General features: G+C 50.8%; 1 protein-coding gene across 1 annotated transcript in view; it reads right to left on the bottom strand.

Annotated features, from left to right (window-relative positions):
* The window catches only part of RTN4RL1 (reticulon 4 receptor like 1), a 97,060-nt gene extending 76,421 nt beyond the window's left edge, over positions 1 to 20,639 (bottom strand). The window contains exon 1 of the mRNA XM_049782455.1: positions 20,523 to 20,639. Coding sequence (XP_049638412.1) covers positions 20,523 to 20,535 — 13 coding nt within the window. The 5' untranslated portion in view covers positions 20,536 to 20,639. The remainder of the gene's footprint in view (positions 1 to 20,522) is intronic.
* Positions 20,640 to 21,669: the final 1,030 nt, after the last annotated feature.

Here is a 21,669-nt window from a genome sequence, read left to right as displayed (position 1 = left end):
AGAGCCTGCAAGTTCTACCATGCCACTTAGAGGTGGAGGTTTGGCTGATACAGATACAGACACACCCCTGCTACCTGTTGGGGGGCTGAGAGCTTCCATCAAGCATGGACTGCCACCAGCAAACTGGTGAAGCAAACAGTGGGGCCTGTTGCAGTGAAGAGCAGCTGAGAGAAATCCTGGATATGGGGGATGTTACCAGCCATGTTCCTCGGACATTTTGTGGGACATTTTGTTTTTGTTAGAGGGGTTCTTTTTTGGGGGTAGGGGGTTGTCTGTTTTGTGTTTTAGGTCACACCTAGTCATGTCCAGGAGATCACTTCTTTTGTGTGTGTGGGAGAGGGGTTTGGGTCACATCTGGCAGTACTCAGGGGTTACTCCTGGCTCCATGCTCAGAAATTGCTCCTGGACCATATGGGATGCCAGGATTTGAACCGATGACCTTCTGCATGAAAGGCAAACGCCTTACCTCCATGCTATCTCTCCGGCCCCATGGGGATCACTTCTGACTGCATTCAGGAATCACTCTTGGTGGTGCTTGGGGGGACCATATGACATACTGGGAATCAAATCCAGGTTGGCTGCATGCAAGGCAAGTGACCTATCTTCTATAATCTCTCTCTCTCTCTCCAGCCCTGGGTTGGAGGTTTTTTTGTTTGTTTGCTGGAGAGGGGCGAGTGTCAGGGTGGTCTGCTGTGCCCAGCGACTGCTCCAGGTGGTGCTGAAGATAGAGCCTAGGAATCCAATCCTTTGAGTCATCTCAGTCCTGAACATTTGTAGGACATGCCAGCATGACACCTGGGCCTTCAGATTTATCAGCTGAGCTCAAAGTTTCCTTCTAGCACCAAATTTGAAAGATCCTGTAAATCTGTCAAAGTCACACAAATCCCCTGGTTCAAGTCAGAAGCAGATGCATGCTCTTCCTTAACACTTCAGCCTCAGGAATTTCTGGAGCTGTAAGTCACCCCGATCCCAAGGAAAACTACGGCCTCATTCTCTTGCCCCATACCTTCTGCTTCACTGGAGATGTAGGCAAGTTCCACATGTGCACACGCATGCATGTGTATACACATAAGCATTCACACACTTAGATACAAACTCACATGCATAAGCTCATGCATTCAGACACAAAAACACACATGAGTATATGCTTCGTGCATCGCATACATGCACACTCGTAAACATACATATACTCATGTACACGCGTGCACACACAAACACTACATGTGCAATACTGGTGCACTCACATAGCACACTCACATGAATGCATGCATGCATTTGCACAGAGTCGCATACACACGTAGTGCAGAACTCTCTCAAGTACAGTGACCTTCAGGTCTGACAGGTTGCCATTTGGGATGGTGTCAAAATTGCTCACCCAAGGAGCACTACTGTTGTCTCACCAAGCTCTCTCCCCATCTCCTGGCAAAGACGATGGTCTCTGGCCCTTTGTTTCCCCCCTTTCCCAGAAGTCTCCTCAAACACAGATCAAGGCTTATGCTAAGAAGATGGCTCAGAGACTTTAAGAACTTGCCAGCACAGATTGTGAGTTTAAACCCTAGAGCTGATGCATGCAGACTGAGGTAAAACAATTGGAGCTTGTTTTGTCTTGGGGGATTCATACCTAGTGGGACTTATGGGACCCTGTGGTACTAGGGATTGAGCCTGTAAGGCATGCACTCCAGACTTCTGAGCTATATTTTCAGCCCAAAGACAAATTGTTATTATTACTACTACTACTACTACTACTACTATTACTACTACTACTACTACCACTACCACTACCTTACCAGTACCACCACCACCACCACCACCATTACTACTACTACCAGCTACTGCTACTACTACTACTACCAGGGATGAAACCCGGGATCACGCACATGCAAAGCAAAGGCTCTATCCCTAAGCCACATCCCTGGCTCCAGTCCCACTTTTTGTGATCCCTGGTGAGAAGGGGTTTATAAGATTGCTCAGGGGCTTAAAGCACTGCCCTACAAATGTAAAGCTGGGCATTTTAACCTTAGAGCTGCCCACAAGTGCTGAGGCTATTCTAACAGCTCTACTGGCACTGAACTCTAGCAAGAGGGCCCAGAAGATTGGTTAGTGGTTTAGAATGTGCTGAGGGCAGCTGAGAGACTATGAGCTTAATTCCCAGTAAATCGCAGAGATGATCCTAACAGGAAGGGAAACATTACACATATTTGTTTTTGGGCAATACCTAGCTATGCTTAGGGGTCACTATTGGCTCTGCACTCGGGAATTATTCTTGGTGGTTCTTGGAGGCTCCATATGGGATTCTGGGTCCTGGATTCTGGGTTCTGGGTTCTGGACTCAAATGTCCCAGGTAGGACATTTGCAAGTCAATCACCCTACCCACTGTACTATCTCTCCAGTTAGGACACATTTTAAAAATAAAAGAACGAGGGGTGAGGAGGGAATAAAATAAAATAAAGAAAAAAAGGTAAAGATTTGTGCACAAATATTGGTCGTTGGATGGTCTCTGACAGCAAAATAGTTGGAAACAGTCTCATACACACTACCTAGAGGGGCTAGTAGCTATACAATGGAGTCTTTGCAAACATTAAAACAGGGTTAGGGCCCGGAGAGATAGCACAGCGGCGTTTGCCTTGCAAGCAGCCGATCCAGGACCAAAGGTGGTTGGTTTGAATCCCGGTGTCCCATATGGTCCCCCGTGCCTGCCAGGAGCTATTTCTGAGCAGACAGCCAGAAGTAACCCTGAGCACCGCCGGGTGTGACCCAAAAACCAAAAAAACAAACAAACAAAAAACAGGGTTAGAATCACCACTCTGGGGACTGAAGCAATAGCATAGTAGGTAGGGCATTCGCCTTGCATGTAGCCGGTCAGGGTTCAATCCCAGCATCCGATAAGATCACTAGTCTGCCAGGAGCAATTTCTAAGTGCAGAGCCAGAAGTAACCCCTGAGCACTGCTGGTTGTGGCCTAAAAGGCCAAAAAGAAAAAAAAAAATCACAGGGGCCGGAGAGATAGCATGGAGGTAGGATATTTGCTGTGCATGCAGGACAATGGTTCAAATCCCAGCATCCCATATGGTCCCCCGAGCCTGCCAGGAGCGATTTCTGAGCGTAGAACCAGTGTAACCCCTGAGCGCTGCTGGGTGTAAACCAAAACACCAAAAAAAAAAAAAAAATCACCACTCTGGAAATCTGGAAATTGCATGGATGCAATAATGCCTTGTTTTGTTGAATTAACAGACAGAACAGTGGTTCGAATCCCAGCTGTGGACAAGCCATGATTTTCCAATGTTTTCTTCCAATTTGGGAAGTTTCAAAAAAATGTACTCTGGGGAGAAATGGCTGATATCTAAGTAAGGCAATGTGAAGACATGACCACACACACAGAACTGAGTCCCATGTTCCTGAAGTAAATGAGAAGGACTGTGGGAATTGACTGAGCTGTGGCCTGGGCTACCTTAATAGCTGAGAACAAATGTCAGCACCCAAGGGGAAGGGAGAGCACAGACCCACACCTTATCCTTCATCCTCCTCTGTCTTCTGCTGTTGCACTGTGGCACCCCATCCCCACCTTCAAGAGGTTGACGAATTTGGGGCAGCTTCCAAACTCTGTTCTCCAAAGGAATACTGGAAACTACCCATGAGTTTGACCTTAGGATGCCTACCCTCAATCCCAGCTGCAGATACCCCAGATATTGTATTAAGCACACTCCTACCCTAGGGTCTTTCCCAAAAAGTTGCTCTCTCCCTTCACTTAAGGCTCTGTTCAAATGTCATTTACCAGGGAATCTGCTGGGCCCATCTCTAGGAAGCAACTTTCTATTCTGTAATTAATCCTCTTTAGATTTTCTTCCTAGGGGTTACCCCACCTGTGAATAAAAAGTGTTATCCATTGTCTCCACCTCCCTCCCCCCACAGATGGTAAATACCTTACAAACAAGCGACTTGGTTTTTAATTCATTGGTTTTTCTTATTTGTTTGTTTGGTTGGTTTTTGAGTCACACCTGGTGGCACTAAGGGGTTATTCTTGGCTCTGTACTCAGAAATCGCTCCTGGCAGGCACAGGGGACCATATGGGATGCTGAGAATCGAACTAGAGTCTGTCCGGGGTTGACTGCATGCAAGGCAAATGCCCTACCGTGTGCTATCATTCCAGCCCCTCATTGTCATTTTTTTAAATAAAATTAATTCTTTTTTTTTTTTTTTTTGGTTTTTGGGCCACACCCGGTGGTGCTCAGGGGTTACTCCTGGCTGTCTGCTCAGAAATAGCTCCTGGCAGGCACGGGGGACCATATGGGACACCGGGATTCGAACCAACTATCTTTGGTCCTGGATCGGCTGCTTGCAAGGCAAACGCCGCTGTGCTATCTCTCCGGGCCCATAAAATTAATTCTTTAACTGAATCACTGTGATAGTCACAAAATTGTTCATGTCTGAGTTTCAATCATTCAATGTCCAAGACCCATCATTTTCTTTACCCTTGCACTTTTCCTTCCCAACATCGCCCCTGTGCTCTTCCCTGCCTGCATCTAGGACATCTCTCTCTCTCTCTCTTTCTCTCTCTCCCTCTATTTTTTCTTTTAGACACCGTAGTTTGCAATATTGTTATTGAAGGGTTATCATACACATCACTTTACCTCCTTTCAGCACCCAGTTCTTGTTCAAAGTGATCATTTCTAACTAATATTGTTTTATCCTCAGTGCCAAATCAGCAGCAGACATAAAGGCAATAACTGTGAAATAAGTGGGGTTTTTTTTGTCAAATGGGGATAGACATCCCACACCCCTCTTGGCTGACAGGACAGAGTGACCAGTTCATCCTTGGAGAGATAATCCATGGGTGAACGTGAGTGATCTTGAAAAGTGTCTGGCATGGAAAAGTGGTTGGTTCAATGGAGTTTTCCTTCTGGAAAGTGTAACTGGAAATATCAAGAACATGAGGCCACAAGCCACGTGGCTATGTTGGGCTTTGTAAATAATGAGAAATCATGGGTAGAGGTAGGCAAAGAGCAGATGCAGGAGGAGCTACCCACTTTCCTAGAAGTTTTCAGAGTTCAGGTCACACATCTCCTTGTAAAAACAAAACAAACAAACAAAATAACTATTTTTCACCAGCTACCTTGTCTCCCTGCAATCAAACTGACTTTTGAAAGGCCAAGATATAGTCCAGCAGGAGCCAGAATGATAGCACAGTGGGTAAGGCATTTTCCTCACATGTGGCTGACCTGAGTTTGATTCCCGGCATCCTGTCTGGTTTCCTGAGCCTGCCAGAAGTAATTTCTAAGTGCAGAGGCAGGAATAACAAGAGCACTGCTGGGTGTGGCCCCAGATAACCAAAAAATAAAAAAAAAATAGTACAGCAAGTAGGGGCTTTCCTGGGTTCCATAGCCAGCATCCCATATGTCTCCTCTAAACTGCAACAAATATGACCCCTGAGCAGAGACAAGAGTAAGTCCTGATCACAATCAAATGTGGACAACAACAACAACAACAACAACAACAAAATTACCCTTGGAAAACAGAACTAGCAGGGACCAGGGGGCCAATGACAGGAAGCTGCTAACCACTGCTACCCAGAGACAGCCCCAGAGCAGTGGTAACCTGTCATTTGGGGACAAAATTTCCCTTTGGCTAGTGCATTCTCCCAGCATGGCCCTGTGAACTGTCCAGGCCTCTCTCTCCCTCTTTCTCTCTGCCCACTCAGAGATTCTATTTCAACCACAAGTCTGGGCAACAACTCCCAAGTCCTCACGTAGAGAAGAGGAAACAGTTCCAAGGAACAAGTCATTTGCACAGACTGGAGACAAGACAGAAGAGGCTGCGTCTTCCCGCCCTGGCACCATCTGAGCCCAGCTTCTTCGGGCAATTTCATCTCCTCCCGTTCAGCCTCATTTAAACATTTCAGATCTCTGAAGCCCAAAGTGTCCACAAGAGGTTTTCATTTGCCATAGAATCAATAGTGTAAATTTTGTTCCATAAAAATCTGCCAAGTGCAGTCCTAAACTTTTCCAAGAGAACATGCTCTCTTTTTTCCACGTTCCTGCCATGCTGTGCGTCCACTGTGGTTCAGTCAGTCGACTCATCTCTGTGTGTCTGTGACCACCGAAGAAAAAGGCTGTGCTGCGCTGGGGTTAGCCAATGTAGCAGCCTGTTGCCCAAAGGAACATGTAGCTGAACCTCAGTGTCCTTGTTTGGGGATAATCCCACTTGTCTTGTGTGCTTTTAATTGAGGAACTGGCAAAAGTTTCTGTGAGACTCCTATACTATTGCCTCCTCCTGAGAAAAGACTTTCTCCTAAATCCTGGTCATAAGTTTTCTTGGGGGAGGGGACTGAAGCAATAGCACAGTGGATAAGACACTTACTTTGCTCATTGACAACCCACATTTGATTCCTGGCAGATATCCCATATGGTGCCCAAGTACTACTAAGTGATTTCTGAGTGCAGAACCAGGAGTAACCCCTAAGCAGCACCTGTTGTGGCCCAAAAACAAAAGTTTTTTCCTGGATATGTGTGTTTTGTGAGATTGGGGGATCAGTGAGAGAAGTTCCAGGGACTGAATCAGAACCATGCATGTTCTTGACCACTAAATATCATCCCCAACCCAACCTCTTTCCCTTAAGCCCTAGATTATCATGATTTTGTGGGTGAGGAAGTGGAAGAAGACACACTTGGATGTGTGCTGGGGGACCATGTATAATGCCAAACTACTAACACAACTGTAGCTGCAAGCAAGGCAAGTGCCTTAACCACTGTACATCTCTCCAAGCCCTCCTGACTTAACTGTGTTTATATTTACATAACAATTTAAAAATTAGGGTTTGGGGGCCAGATCGGTGGTGCAGCAATAGGGCATTTGCCTTGCATGCAGTGACCTAGGACAGACTGCAGTTCAATCCCCTGGCATCCTGTATGGTGCCCCAAGCCAGAAGTGATTTCTCAGCACAGAGCCAGGAGTAACCCCTGAGCATCACTGGGTGTAGCCCCCAAACCAAAAGAAATAAAAATAAAAATAAATAAATAAAATAAAAATTAGGGTTTTTAATCAAGTATCTTGGGCTCCTAACATCAGGATACAATCATTCAATCTACATTTCCAGTTAACTCATAAAAATCTGACGTTATTGATCCCATCCTATTTACTAAATGTCAATATGTGCTCCTTTTTATTTTGTGTAGGGTGGTGCTTCAGTTGGATCCTGGGAAGAAATAGAGAATGCTCACAGATTGAGTAATTTGATGGCTCTGTAATACAGATGAAACAAGAAGTAAAGCAGGCCCCAGAGAAATAATGCTGCTGCTTCCCCTTTCCCTCAGTGAGAGCAGGGACAGAGCACAGAGGCCCTGGCAAAATTGTATAACAGAAAGTCCTTCCATAACACTGGCTTTTATCATTTGGGCCAACATCAGCCTGATTCTAAAGACCAGAATCTTCTTTACTTGAGGCCTTTCTCTCATAGTGGTGGTGACTCTGCTTACACACAGTGGAGGGGTAAAGTGCAGGGGTTGATGGGTGTGCTGTTGAAATGACATCCGTGAGAAGCCATTATTAATTGTATAAAAAGACTTTTTGTAAACAAAAATAAAATAAAAAGTGCAGGGCAATGAAAACTCCAAAGGAAGAGCCGCCTTAGAGGGTGGGAGCTGTGACTAAGTCTCCAGTTCCCTCACCTTATACTATAGATTGTATCCCGGAGTTATGCAAGGGGACTGAGCCCAGAATTCACCAAATGTTTCACCTTTAAATACTCACTATGACTTGACCTTCTTTCTTTTTTTTTTCTTTTTTCTTTTTTTTTTTTTTTTTTTTTGGTTTTTGGGCTACACCCAGTGGCGCTCAGGGATTACTCCTGACTATGTGCTCAGAAATCACTCCTGGCAGGCTCAGGGGACCATATGGGTTGCAGGGAATACAATCCGTTTACAACCACTACCCTGTGCCCTATCACTGTGCTATACTCCAGTCCCCCCCTTTTTTTTCTTTTCCCTTCCTTCCTTCCTTCCTTCCTTCCTTCCTTCCTTCCTTCCTTCCTTCCTTCCTTCCTTTCCTTCCTTCCTTCCTTCCTTCCTTCCTTCCTTTCCTTCCTTCCTTCCTTCCTTCCTTCCTTCCTTCCTTCTTTCCTTCCTTCCTTCCTTCCTTCCTTCCTTCCTTCCTTCTTTCCTTCTTTCCTTTCTTTCTATTTCTTTCTTTCTTCTCTTTCTTTTTGTTTCTCTTTCTTGCTTTCTTTTTCTTTTCTTTTCCTTTCTTTTCTTCTTTCTCTTTCTTTTTGTGGTGATGGGGAAAGCATCCCAGGCCTCATACATGCATACTGCTGAGTCACACTCTTAAATCTGGAGCTATTCCTCATGTGTTGCTTCTACTAAGGCTTGGAGAACCAAGGTATCAAACCCAGGCTCCTGCATACTAAGCTTAGGCCTTGAGCTATCTCCTAGTACCTTATCTCCTTTTTACCTTCTTTTTGTTTGTTTTTGCACCATACCTGGTTGTACTTAGGGTTTTTCCTGGCTCTAAACTCAGGGATCATTCCTGGCAGGGCTCCAGTATGTGGTACCAGGGATTGACACTAGGTTTGTCACATGTGCAAGGCTAGTGCCCTGCCCATTGCACTCCCTCTCTGGCCCTATTTCCTATCTTCTTATTTCACATGCCCATTTGCCCTCTAGTCTACGGACACTTTTCTCCCAAGACTTGCATTTGAATCTCTTGGTCAGGTATACTCCAGAGAGCCCTGGGGTGAAAGGTTGTGAAAATAATAGGAACCCAAGGCAATTTCCCATTGGCTGAGCAGAACTGTCAGAGGAAAGAGGGCATGTAGTAGTTGGGTTTCTTTTTTTTTGGGGGGGGGCACACCCAGAGTCGCTCAGGGGTCCCTCCTGGCTCTGAGCTCAGAAATTACTCCTGGCAGGCTCGGGGGACCTTATGAGATGCTGGAGATCAAACTCAGGTTGGCTGCATGCAAGGCAAATACCCTACATGCTGTGCTATTGCTCTAGTCCTAGGGTATGAGTCTTGGACAGGTCAACTTCCCTCAACAATACGAAGGCTGAAGAGTGGCTATCAAGGATGGAACAGAAAGAATCAGTCTTCTTCATGGACTTGTAGATCTTGGCACGTGGGGGAGGAAGATAATTTAAATCAATTGATACAACAGAGATGGGGGTGCATGACGGGACATCCAGAACCAGAAGAGAAAAAAAAAAGTTTGCCAGGGACGTGATCCGCAAGCTGAATCTTGAAAGATTGGGGCTGGAGAGAGAGCACAGTTAGGGTGTTTGTCTTGCAAGCAGCCTATCCCAGGATGGATTCAGGTTCTTTATCTAGGTCTTCCAAGCCTACCAGGAGTAACCGGAGTGCCGCCAGGTGTGCCCGACCCCCCTGGTTTGATCCTTGGCATCCCATATAGTCTCAAGCACCTGATTCCTGAGTGATTTCTTTTTTTTTTCTTTTTTCTTTTTCTTTTTGGTTTTGGTTTTAGGGTCACACCCAACAGCATTCAGGGGTTACTCCTAGCTCTATGCTCAGAAATCAGCCCTGGCAGGCACGGGGGAGCATATGGAATGCTGGGATTCGAACCACCGTCCTTCTGCATGCAAGGCAAATGCCCTACCTCCATGCTATCTCTCTGGCCACCTGAGTGATTTTTTTGTTTTGTTTTGTTTTGCTTTTGGGCCACACCCAGCTGTGCTCAGGGGCTACTCCTGGCTCTGTGCTCAGAAATTGCTCCTGGCAGGTTTGGGGAAACATATGGGATGCCAGGGATGAAACCCGGGTCTGTCCTGGGTCAGCACCAAGCAAGGCAAAAACCCTACCACTGTGTTATCACTCAGGCCCCCCTGAGTGATTCTTGAATGCTGAACCAGGAGTAATCCTTGAGCACTGATGGGTGTGGCCTATTAACAAACAAAAAAGATGTGTTAGAGGGAAGGGAGAAAAGAATGGGCATCACTTCAAGATGCACAAATGGGAAAGGATAGGTTTTCAGGACAAGTAGGGGTGTGGTCCCAGACATGGTGGGGGTACAGAATCTGGGTGAGTGCAGGGAAGATGTGGGGAAGGCTGGAGGGGCTTTGTGCAGGACAGAAGGCAGTGCTGGACCTATAAGCAACATCTCAGGTGGAGTTTACCTTAGCCAAAAGGTAAGTTGCAATTGGGCCCTGTGGTAGCCTCAGGGTATCCTGGCTCTCTCCGAAGCCCAAGTAGAAAGACCCAGGGAAGACTTAGGGAAGAGCCTTACTGGGAGAAGGAAAATGGGGAGGTAAATTTGGCCATAAAGGCTGAGGAGCAGCATCCAGGGCAGCAGGAGAAAGAAAACCCAGTACACTGACTTCAGGGAAGCCACCAGGAGGTTGTGAGTGGCTGGGTTCAAGAGTCTGCGCACAAAGAAATATCTAGGGGGCGGGGGTCCAGCAACGATCTAGAGCTGGGACAGAGGGAGGATGAGTAGAATAGTCAGAAGTCCAGGCTACAGAGAGAGAGAGGGCAAAAAGATGCCCAAGGTCTCTAGGGTCAGGAGGGCCCAAAGGGAGGCAGCTCTGAGCACTTCAGGTTCCTCAGGACAGCTCTGGGCCTCCAGTATGCAGTAACTCTCAGCCTTGGCTTGCTAAGAAGGTTCAGTGGGGACCCACAGCCTCTCAACAGGAGGGTGGCAGAAGGCCTTCGGGGCCTGAAGCCCCACAGTTCTGACCCAGACTACCCACACTAACCCTCTTCTTATCCTGGGCTCTGACAGTGCACATCATTAGAAAAATATCAAAGCATTGAGTCAACAGGCAAGTTAGTTCCAGTACAGATGTGACACTGAGGTCAGAGGGGAGGAAGCATGTGCTGGGTTCAGTGAGTCCTGCAGGGAAAACCAACTGCAGCATTGACTCTCCAAGTCTGGAGTTCTCTTCCCTACCCACAGGGGTAAGAAGCAGAAAACCAGGGCAAGATGTAGATATGGGGAGCATATAATGGGAACAGAGGGTAGTCTACAGCCATGATAAGGAGGCATAGGGTAGCTGGCAGAGGCAGACAGCCCATGTTCACAAAGTCTGACAGGAGAGCAAACTCCACACAGCAGTGGGCCACACCAGCACATGCCAATGAGGCAGCCAGCACTGGCTGCTGGTAGCATTGGGCAGGACTGCTCCCTCAGCATGCAGCCTACGCTGCACCAATGACCCTTGAGCACTACCTCCCTTGAGCCAACCAGCCAGCCTCAGCCCCTAAACCCACCTTGCTGCAACTCCTTCCTTCTCCCAGCCTGCTTCCACAAGCCCATGAATAGAACATTAAAGGCAAAATTCTGAAAGAAAAAGGCGCTCCCTGGTAGGAGTCACCCCACTAAATGTCAAATGCAGAGCAAGTCTTCATGCCTCTGTGCGTCTCATTAATGGAGGCACCTTAGCCTCCACATCCCCAGTCCAAACCCCCATAAATAAATCATCGTAAGAAGAATGCCAATTCCCCCCCTACGGCCTCATGAATCTCTCTTTAAGCATATGTGAAGGCCCTATCACTAAAGGCTGGCACAGGTGCTGAGCTTGACGGGCACAGCTAGGACCATTTTAGAGACAGAAACAAACTTTCACTCCTCCTCCGTGGGCTATACCACCTTGGGAGCTCCAATTTTCTCCAACTTTTGCTCAATTTCCTTCCGACCCATACTGACCATGGTGCTACTGACTTTTCTATGTTTTGGTTTTTCTTTTGGGGCCACACCTAATGATGATCAAAGCTTACTACTAGCTCAGGCATCATTCCTGGCAATGCTCAGGGACCATACGTAGTACCAGGGATCAAACCCAAGTCAGCTGCATGCAAGGTAAGTGCCTACCTCCTGTATTATCCACCACTCTGGACCTACTACTGACTTCTGCAAGCTGCCAAATGGTTACAGTGGTCTGTGAAAGAATCTGATGAGTTGTGCCCACCTACCCCTTCCTGGGAAGCCACACACACTGTATGGAGCTTTGTTTTGACACAAAGAGCTCAACCCTGTCTACTCCTGCCCTCCCCCAGTAAGTAGGCACTAGCCCACTCCTCATACCTATGTCATGCTTGTGGATTCTGGCTTTGGGGTGGTACAAAGGGCACACATACACGGGGTAGGGGACAAAGACATTCATGGTCCTGGAGCCTGCTGCATGCTCACCAGGGGTTTCTGAGAAGATTTGGGCAGAATATACACAAAAACACACACACATGCACATAAACATGCACACACACATAATGTCCACCTTTTGCAAGGCCAGCACAGGGGACCCAGAGCCAGTGACTGCTCTCAATGAGGGAGCAGGCGCTGTTTGCAGTTTGGATCCCAACTTGCTTCACTGATAAGACAGCAACCATAGATCTGAGACACCTTCCGCATCCAAAAGATCTCACACACACACACACACACACACACACACACACACACACACACACACACACACACCCTCCCTTCACTTAGTGTAGGGAAGTCTCCATCTGACGGGGCTCTCTGTTTGCTTACACTACCTCATTCTCTGCACACACACACACACACACACACACACACACACACACACACACACCCTTCCTTCACTTAGTGTAGGGAAGTGTCTCCATCTGACGGGGCTCTCTGTTTGCTTACACTACCTCATTCTCTGCCTTACTTTATTTTCTTTCTTTTCCAAACCACAGCAAGTATTGGCCACACTGAAGCCCCACTCTGCTCAGAGTGGCCAAAGCAGCCGGTCGGTAGTCTTACAGTGACTGTCCAGTGAACAGGTTCCAGAACTCTTGAGCAGGCCACCCCCCTAGGGTAAGCTCTAAAAGGAGACAGGCCCACATGGAGGAGCAGCTTTACACAGGCCACCAATCACCACCTTCCTGGGCCAGCGTGCTCCAGGGCGGACACTCCAAGGCAACCACGGAGTGTCTGGGATGTGACTGTGTTAGCAGTCTGGAAGGACAGCAGGGAGAGCAGATCCCCGGGGACAGCCCAGCCTTCTCAAGGGCATGAAAGCAGGCAGGACAGACACAATGAAGCCATAGCAGGAGAGAGCAGGTGAAGGGAATGTCTGCCCAGACACAAAGGGGAAGCAGGGTGGGAGAGGACACCTGAGACTATGGTGCAAGAGACAAGGAATCTCAGGCTCTCGTTGGACAAACAGCAGGTGGAGAGTGAATGGATCTACCAAGCAGCTCTGTTATGAGCTGTCATGAGCAAATGTACCAACAGTACCCAGCACCTTACAAATATATAAATCAAGGTCATGAGTGCATGAGCAGAGTGGCCAACAAACCCCAGAACTGCATCCTGACTACCCTGTGCCAACCACATGACAAGGCAGGGGGATTCACTTGTGGGCCTGTAGAGAGGGGCACAGACCCATCTTGCAGGGTAGCAATGGTAGCAGTACTGACCAGGAGTGGCACTACTGTATGGCAGTGCTCCCAAACACATTGATGACAAGACCAGAGATTGCCCATTGGGCTATGGTGCCAGAAATCCCTAACTGCAGGGGCTAGGGAGAGTACAGTAAGTGGTTAAGGTGTTTGTCTTGCACACAGCTGACCCAGATTCAATCCCCACTACCCATATGGTCCCTCAAGCACTTCCAGGAGTAATTCCTAAGTGCAGAGCCAGGAGTAACCCCTCAGCATGGTCAGGTGTGGCCCAAAAACTAAAAGAGAAATCCCAAACCACAGACACACTTGAGTAACACTTATACATGTGGAGTAGCAATAGGGATCCAATCCACCACCTCACTGACCTCAGGTTAACAAGGCAGGAGATTCTTTTACCACTGAGACATTTCTATACCCACCATCAGTAATTTTCTACACCTGTTGTCAGCACCTGAGCAGGAAGCTAAAAGAGCCCGGTCTCTGCTGCCCTATTTGGCAGTGCCCCCTGGGTGTGCTTGGAGAGCTGCGGTAGTTTCAGCTAGCGCTGGTAATGGGCACCAATGTCAGCTGTGCATCGCCTCCGAGTCTGTTGATATCTAAGGAGTTCCTGTTTGTGGGTCCCCTAGCCTTGGAGCTGCTTCTCCCTGATCTTCTTCCAGGCCTTGAGAAGGCCACAGACTCCTAAAGTCCCTCTCCCTCCTCCTTGGATTCACTTCTACCCAGGGAGGCCTGGCCAGAGCACCTCAAAGAAGAGACTGCTTCCAGAACTCTATGGTACAAAGGTCCTGCCTTCTGCTGTCCCTGGAGATTCTGCTCCCGTTTCACCAGCTATTTTGCTTTCTTGGCCATCTGTTCCCTCCTGTCATCTCTTCTCTGCTTTAACCTTAACCACTACTTTGCTGCATATGGTACAAAACAGATTCATTCTTGACATCTCTTATGATGTGTGCCCCCTTCTCATTCCCACTAAATGAACCTCTGCTCTGTCCTTTTCAGAGCCCAGACTCCAAAGCATGGAGTTGGACTCAGCCTACAAGCTTCCCTCCTGGGTCCCATCTGCTGTCACATTGGCTACAGGTCGGGGGGGCAAACACCCACCCTTTCCCCTGCTCTTTCCTTTTCCTAACAAGATATTTTCTTTTCCTACTTGGCTTTAAACCTCTGCTGGCACCAAATCCACCGTCTGCTCCAGCAATTTAACGGGTCTCCATAAACAGAGCCACTTAACTCTCCAAAGAACTCAAGGCTGGTGGGCTGAAACTGAGAACAGAAGCTCTAGGACTCGTATCTGTAGCTGGGAGTTAATGTGCCCCTGCTAGCAATCGGGATCCTGAACAATTTCTCTGCAAAAAACAGGACTGAGAGCTGCAATGAGAAACTGCCCCGCAGCTGGCATGACAGGAGCCAAACTCAAACACATTTTTCACACAGTCTCTGAACATAAGAGGAACTCTGCTTTCTTTGCTTTCATTCTGGTTACTAATGAGAAAATGTTTGCAATGGTTTTATTTAAAAACTCATTCTACCACTCCTTTCTAATGTGGTATTCCTCCTTTTGGCTTCTCTTTTGGAGGTCTAAAGACCAGGACCTTTATGTTTTGTTTGTGTTTTTTTTTTTTGGGGGGGGGGGGTCATTACCGGCAGTGCTCAGGGATTACTCTGGCTCTATGCTCAGAAATCGCTCCTGGCAGGCTCAGGGGACCATATGAGATGCTGGGATTCGAACCACCATCCTTCTGCATGAAAGGCAAACGCCTTACCTCCATGCTAGCTCTCCGGCCCCAGACCAGGACCTTTGAGGAGAGAAAAGGCTCAGAAGTTCCCAGATAAAGAAACTGTTTTGGCAAGATGGATTCCAATAGGAACCAATTTCTTTCTTTCTTTCTTTTTTTTTTGGTTTTTGGGCCACACCTGGCTTGCTCAGGGGTTACTCCTGGCTGTCTGCTTAGAAATAGCTCCTGGCAGGCACGGGGACATATGGGACACTGGGATTCGAACCAACCACCTTTGGTCCTGGATCAGCTGCTTGCAAAGCAAACACCGCTGTGCTATCTCTCCGGGCCCAGGAACCAATTTTTTGAGCAAGACAGAATTGGTTGTTGTTTTGGGACCACACCTGGTGATATTTAGGAGTTAAACCTGGGCCCGGAGAGATAGCACAGCGGTGTTTGCCTTGCAAGCAGCCGATCCAGGACCAAAGGTGGTTGGTTCGAATCCCGGTGTCCCATATGGTCCCCTGAGCCTGCCAGGAGCTATTTCTGAGCAGACAGCCAGGAGTAACCCCTGAGCACCGCCGGGTGTGACCCAAAAAAACAAAAAAAAAAAAAAAAAAAAAAAGGAGTTAAACCTGACTCGGCATTCAGGAATTACTCCTGATGGCTTCGGAGGAACATAAGGAGTATCAGGGATCAAACTCAGGTCGGCTGCATGCTAGGCAAACACCCTAACCTCTGTACTATCACTGATAAGGACAAAATTGAACTGGGAGGACTGAACCTCTACTTCTGCACATAGTTTAGATTTAATATCCGCATATCTGACCTCTCCATTGGGCTCTCATGTTTCCCTTTTACATTTCCACTGCAGAGCAAGTATGTCTGGGCCATTCTTTTTTTTTTTTTTTTTTGATTTTTGGGCCACACCTGGTAATGCTCAGGGGTTACTCCTGGCTATGTGCTCAGAAGTTGCTCCTGGCTTGGGGGACCATATGGGACACCGGGGGATCGAACCGCGGTCCGTCCAAGGCTAGCGCAGGCAAGGCAGGCACCTTACCTTTAGCGCCACCGCCCGGCCCCATCTGGGCCATTCTTAAAACCTTTTCCATGGGTCCGTAGAGATAGCATGGAGGTATGGTGTTTGCCTTGCATTCAGAAGGATGGTGGTTCGAATCCTGGCATCCCATATGGTCCCTCAAGCCTGCCAGGAGTGATTTCTGAGTGTAGAGCCAGGAGTAACCCGAGTGCTGCCGGGTGTGACCCAAAAACAAAACAAAACCAAACCTACCTCCTTTCCTCTCTTCGTGTGGCCAAACCAACAAGGGCCACCATAGCCCAGCTCTGGAAAATTCTATCTGTTCCCAACTGACCAGAGTTTCTCCCATTATTCAGCTCAGCTTTTCTCAACCATTTCCCAGCCATGGTCCCCTTCCCATCTTATTTCTTTCTTGGGGCCCATTATCCTGTCAACTGCCATCCCTATTCCCAGTCTTATGGTGTGACCTTTCCTTGATTCGACTTTCATGGTGCTCCTTCAAATATTCTAGGGACCCACAGGGGGCTATATGACCCCTAGTTGAGAATTGCTGATCTAAGAAAACTCTGGATTCAAGTCAGTCAGGCACCTCCTTCTCTCTTTGCCTTTCCTTCTTCCCACAAACAGACCCAATCCAGTCCCCAGACCAGCCTATCTGGCTATGGAAACCCAAAGAAATGCATCTTATGGGGTTGCAGGACCTAATCTAGCTCTTGCTGAATTATTCAGGGGTGGCGTTAACTTATAAATGAGTGTTTGACTGATTTTGTGGTTGATGTACAGATAAATTCTAATGAAAGACAGCTACAAGATTTTAAATTATTAATTAGACTGCCACTTAACAAAGCCTATTTGGCACTCTATTTCCTTACTTAACAAGACAAAAACTTTAAGGTTCTGTATTAGCCCAGAGGCTGTTGATTTGCATTCTGTTTTTATAGCTCTAAAAATGAAAACCATAGATCCTGACCTTAAGCAGGCTACTTCTGGCAAAGAAAACCCCCAGCAGGCCACCCTTCCTTCCTGGATTCTGTTGGGTGGCTGGGGGCCGGCCTCTTTGCTTGCCTGCCTCCCTTTCTGACCAGAGCCTTGCTTTTTATAGCCCTAGTCCTGCCTGAGGTAGGCCAGAGGATGGAAAAGTAGGCAGGGCTCCTGCTGAAGCCTATAGCACTGTCAGCACCAAGAGACACTGAGCACAAGAGGTATGGCTGTGGCCTGTGGAGTCAATTCATTATAGGATGCAAGGCAGCATGTAGTTTCCCAGATGTTCTGCTGACAGCACCCAGTTCTCTTTTTTGTTTGGCAAACAACAGAAATGAGGGGCCAGGGATATAGTTCAGTGGCAGAATGCTTGTTCTGCTTATATGAGGTCCTGGATTTAATCCCTGGTGAAGGAATGAAGAAGAAGAAAAGAGGGAGGGAGGGAAAAACAAATGGAGAGAAAAAGGAAGAGAAGGAAGGAGGGAAAGAGGAAAAGAGGCAGAAACAGAAAGGAAGGATGGGGAAGAAGGGAGGGAGGAAGAAGAAAGGGAAAAAGGAAAGGAGGGAGGGAGGAAGAGAGAAATGAAAGAAAGGAGAAAGGAAGAAAGGAAGGGAAGGAAGAAAAAAGGTGAGGAGAAAGGAAGGGTGGGTGGGAAGGAAGAAATAAGAGATAAAGGGAGGAAGGGAAGACGGGGAGAGGAAGGAAGGATGGAAGGGAGAAAAGAAAGAGGGAGATAAAGTTGGGGAAGGAATAAATCAGAAATGACTCTTTGGTCCAAAACCTCCTCTCATTGAGGTTCCAGGCTCCCCAAAGCACAGTTGTCAAGGCCATGACCAGAAAGAGGTTATTCTCAATCTTTTTTCTTCTATTAAATTCTTTCCCAAATCATAATTAAACTAGAAACTGCCTCAGGTCTGAGACCCCATGCAGAGCTCTGCACCTGACAGGCTGGAAGCTGCAAACTCTCCTCTCTCTCTCTCTCTATTTCTCTCTCTCTCCCTCCTCTTTCCTCTTTTTCTCCCTCTTTCCCCTCTTTCTTCTCTCTCCTCTTTCTCTCCCTCCCTCTATCCCTCTCTCTCAACTAATTTTTTTGTGTGTAATCTTGGGGAACAATTCAGGAAGCAGAAACATCAATGGCTGCCTCTTAGCATAACACCAGGCATCCCTTTGGTTTTGGACACATACCACACAGTGTCTGAGTGAGCTGCAAAGGGGTGCAAATGAGAAAAATCTTAGAATGAGGATTGGGGCTGAGGGAGAACACTGCCCAAAAAAATAAACAAATTGAAGGTCCTTTGCTCACACCATGTCCTAGTCACAAAGTTCTGGTTGCAGGAGCCCAGCCCCTCCCAGGCAAGGGTCTCTGCTGTGTCATAAAGCCAATCCAGCTAGAAACCTCTTTGTAGGAAGGACCTCTCCCGCAACTAAGCTGTTCAGGAAGGGAAAAATAGCCCGAGTATCAAACACACGTGACTGCCAATCCTCCAGTGGCCTCCTCGTGAGCGTGGTAAGCAAGCTTCCCCCTCCAGGGAGCGGGCCCAGCAAACACTGGGCTCACTGGGCTCCTCCTGAGTTGGGCCTCTGGCCTAGCAGGGAAGGAAGAGGCTGGTTCCTCGAGGCTGCTCAAGTTTCCCTTGGCACCTCAACCGAATAAATGGTGTGTGGGCTGCTTAGTGGCTCGTTTTTTTAACTGTAGACTGACAAAAAGACAAAAAACCCAAAGGCAAGTGAGCTGTCAGGCCCTCTCTTTTCTTGCCAAGCCAGACCTGCATGCATCCCATTACGGAAGCCTTCCCCAACGGGCAAGTTGACCTGGAGTCTCAGCCATGGGCCTGAGCTCAACTTCCTAACAAGCACCTTCCAGTGTGCGGACAGATGCTGAGCAGCAGGGCTGCAGGTCAAGATGACTTTTCACCCCAGTCCCGCAGGGGTGAGACACCAGGATGAAGCTGGTCCCTCAAGCAGCCACACAGATTTGCCCCACACTACGTGGGGTGACACTCAGCGGTCCAGCCCCTTGCAGCAGCCTCCCCCATCAAGCACCCACATGAAGGGCACAAGTCACTCCCAAGTTTGTGATTCTGAGCTAAGGGGGCTACCGAGGCACCTCTGGGGGGCCTGGCTGGCCGGGACCATCACAGCCCCGTGTGGAACCAGGAGAGACTTCTTCACGCACCCGTCCAACCTGCCGAGTAGGTCCTCAGCCTTCACCCCACCTCCAGTCGCTCTAACCCACCGGGGTGGGTAGGGGGTCCGCTTCCTCGCCACCGCCCCCAGCCCGCTGTCTCCTTCCCATCCCACTGTGAGGTCACAATCCCGTGCTGACGACACCTCGGTCTGTTGCCATGGAAACAGGGGCGGATTAAGGCTGGAGCTCGGAGCTCAGGGATCAGGCCCCTCGGCTACCTGAGCTCCCGCCTCGGCCGCTCCCGCAGGGCCCGGGCAGCCCGCTGCAGGTGCCGCGGTTCCCCCACACCCGGCCGCCGGGGCCCCCGCCGGCCGCTCAGGGCGCTTCGAGGGTGCCGCGGTAGGACCTCGGAGGGCTTCTAGAATGCAGGCGGAGAAGTAGGGTCCGGGGGCGATGGGACCCGCGAGCGCCCGGCACGGTCACCCACCCAGCCTCCTCCCGGCCCCAGGGACAGCTCCCCGCGCGGCAGCCACGTGGGGGCGCGGCGGGACATCCCCGGCGCCCGCGCCAACTTTGCGGCGCTCCGCAGCGAGCCCGGCTGCCCGGGGTGCGGGTGCGGGTGGGAGGGGGCTCGCCGAGAGGGGCGCTCGTGGGAACCGGGAGTCTCCGAGTTGCGCCCCCGCGCTCGCGGCGCACGCTTGCGGGCGCGGTCGGTCACCCTGCGCAGCTCTCCCTCCACTCTGCATCTCGCCACTCCCGGCCTCAGGAAAGTTTGGAGATCGGACGCCGGGCGCTGAGCGGTCCCCTCGGAGGGTGATAACCAGAGCCCAGCGCCGAGGACCGAAGGCGGGCATCCGGGAGCCAGGTTCCCGCGTCCCAGCGGGGCTGGATGACCCGAGCGCGCGACGAGCTCCCGGGCCGCGCGGACACTGGCCGCGAGCTGCGCCCGAGCGCGGGGTCGTCCTCGGCCCCTCCGGAGCCGCAGGAGCCGGCTGGAGCCCGCAAGTGCAAAACTTTATACCGGCCGAGCGAAGGAAGGTCCCGGGAGGCCGGCTGCGCCGGCACCACGGACAGCTCCGCCGGATCTCCGAACGCCCCGGCCGGTTCCGATCCCTAGGCCCCGCCGCTGCGCGCACGGGGAGCGCCTTCCGTGGGTCCCAGCGGCCGCCGACCCGGGCTGAGCTTCGGCAGCGGGGTGGGGGGGGGGTCCCCTCCAGGAGCGAACCCGCACAGCCCGCCTGCCCGCGAGGGGCTCGGGGCTCGGGGCCGCGCGCCTCCAACTCCCAACTTGCCCCCCGCGGCTCCAACTCACCTTTGCGAAGCATGTTGGCCGCGGGGCCGCCGCTCCGCGCTCGGCCTAGGCGTGCTCCCTCCCGGGGGTCCAGGTTCAAATCGTCGGGCGCCGGCTGCAGCTAATCCGAGCGCGTCGAGGCGGCGGCGGCAAGCCCGGAATCTGCTCTTGCTCTGGACCCGCGGCCCGGCCCCGCAGGGGCATGGTGAGCCCGAAGCCCCGGACCCAGGGCACCGGCACCCACCAGCAGCCGCGGGGCGAGCGGTCCGCGCCACGGAGCCGGCGGCCTGCTCGTGCAGCCGCGAACACTTTGCAAAGGGCGATCTGAGGAGGGGACGCCGCCCCCGGCCCCCTTCCCTCCTTTCCGCGCCCCTCGGGCTGCTGCAACCCGGGGCGCTCCGCTCGCACGCTCCGCCGAGCTCCGGGGAAAGCGCCCGGCGCGCGTTTGGCAGGACCGAGCGGCGGAGAGGAGAGGAGAGGAGCGGAGCGGAGCGGGGCGCCTCCCTTCCCCGCCCCCCGGCTCCCCCTTCTCCCTTCTCCCGTCCTCCCTCCTCCCTCTCGCGCTCTCGCTCGCTCGCTCGCTCCCTCCCTCCGCTCCCCGCCCCCGCTCACGGAGCGCCTCCCATACAAAATTTATGAAAGTGCTCTCTGCTCGCGGAGCCGAGCGCCGTCCTATTCCCAGGGCGACCCGCTCAGCCGCGCGGCGCCGCCTCCCAAGGTGTCTTCGCGGCGCCCGCCCCTCGGGACGGTCCCGCCCCAAGCGGGCCGGCCCCCGCCCCGGACCCCCAGCGGATCCCCGGGACCCTCGAGAGCCTCTCGGGGAGCCCAGCGCTCCCACCCGTGGCCCAGCCCTCCCGCCCGCCCGCTCGCCCTTCTCGGCTGGAGGTCACCGAGAGAACCGAGTGGAAGCACGCTCTGTCGGCCGGCGGGACAGGAGCCCCGCACCCCAGGGTCCCGCCCGCTAGCCCACACCCCTGTCCATCGCTGGCCCGGCTCCCCTTCCTCCCGAGAGGCTCGACGGCTCCTCCCTCCGCGGGACTGTCCCCCCTCGGCACGGCCGCCTCGAACCCCGCGTCCCAGGACACTGTTCTTTGCAGGGCAGGTGCGGGATGGGTGGCCCTAGGCTGCTGCTCTACCTCCCGCTGGCCCGACCCGCACCCCAAAGTGA

Source organism: Suncus etruscus, chromosome 1, assembly GCF_024139225.1.
Source record: "Suncus etruscus isolate mSunEtr1 chromosome 1, mSunEtr1.pri.cur, whole genome shotgun sequence".
Lineage (NCBI taxonomy): Eukaryota > Metazoa > Chordata > Mammalia > Eulipotyphla > Soricidae > Suncus > Suncus etruscus.
Note: the sequence above shows the minus strand (reverse complement) of the source record. Positions and strands in the feature narration are given on the sequence as shown.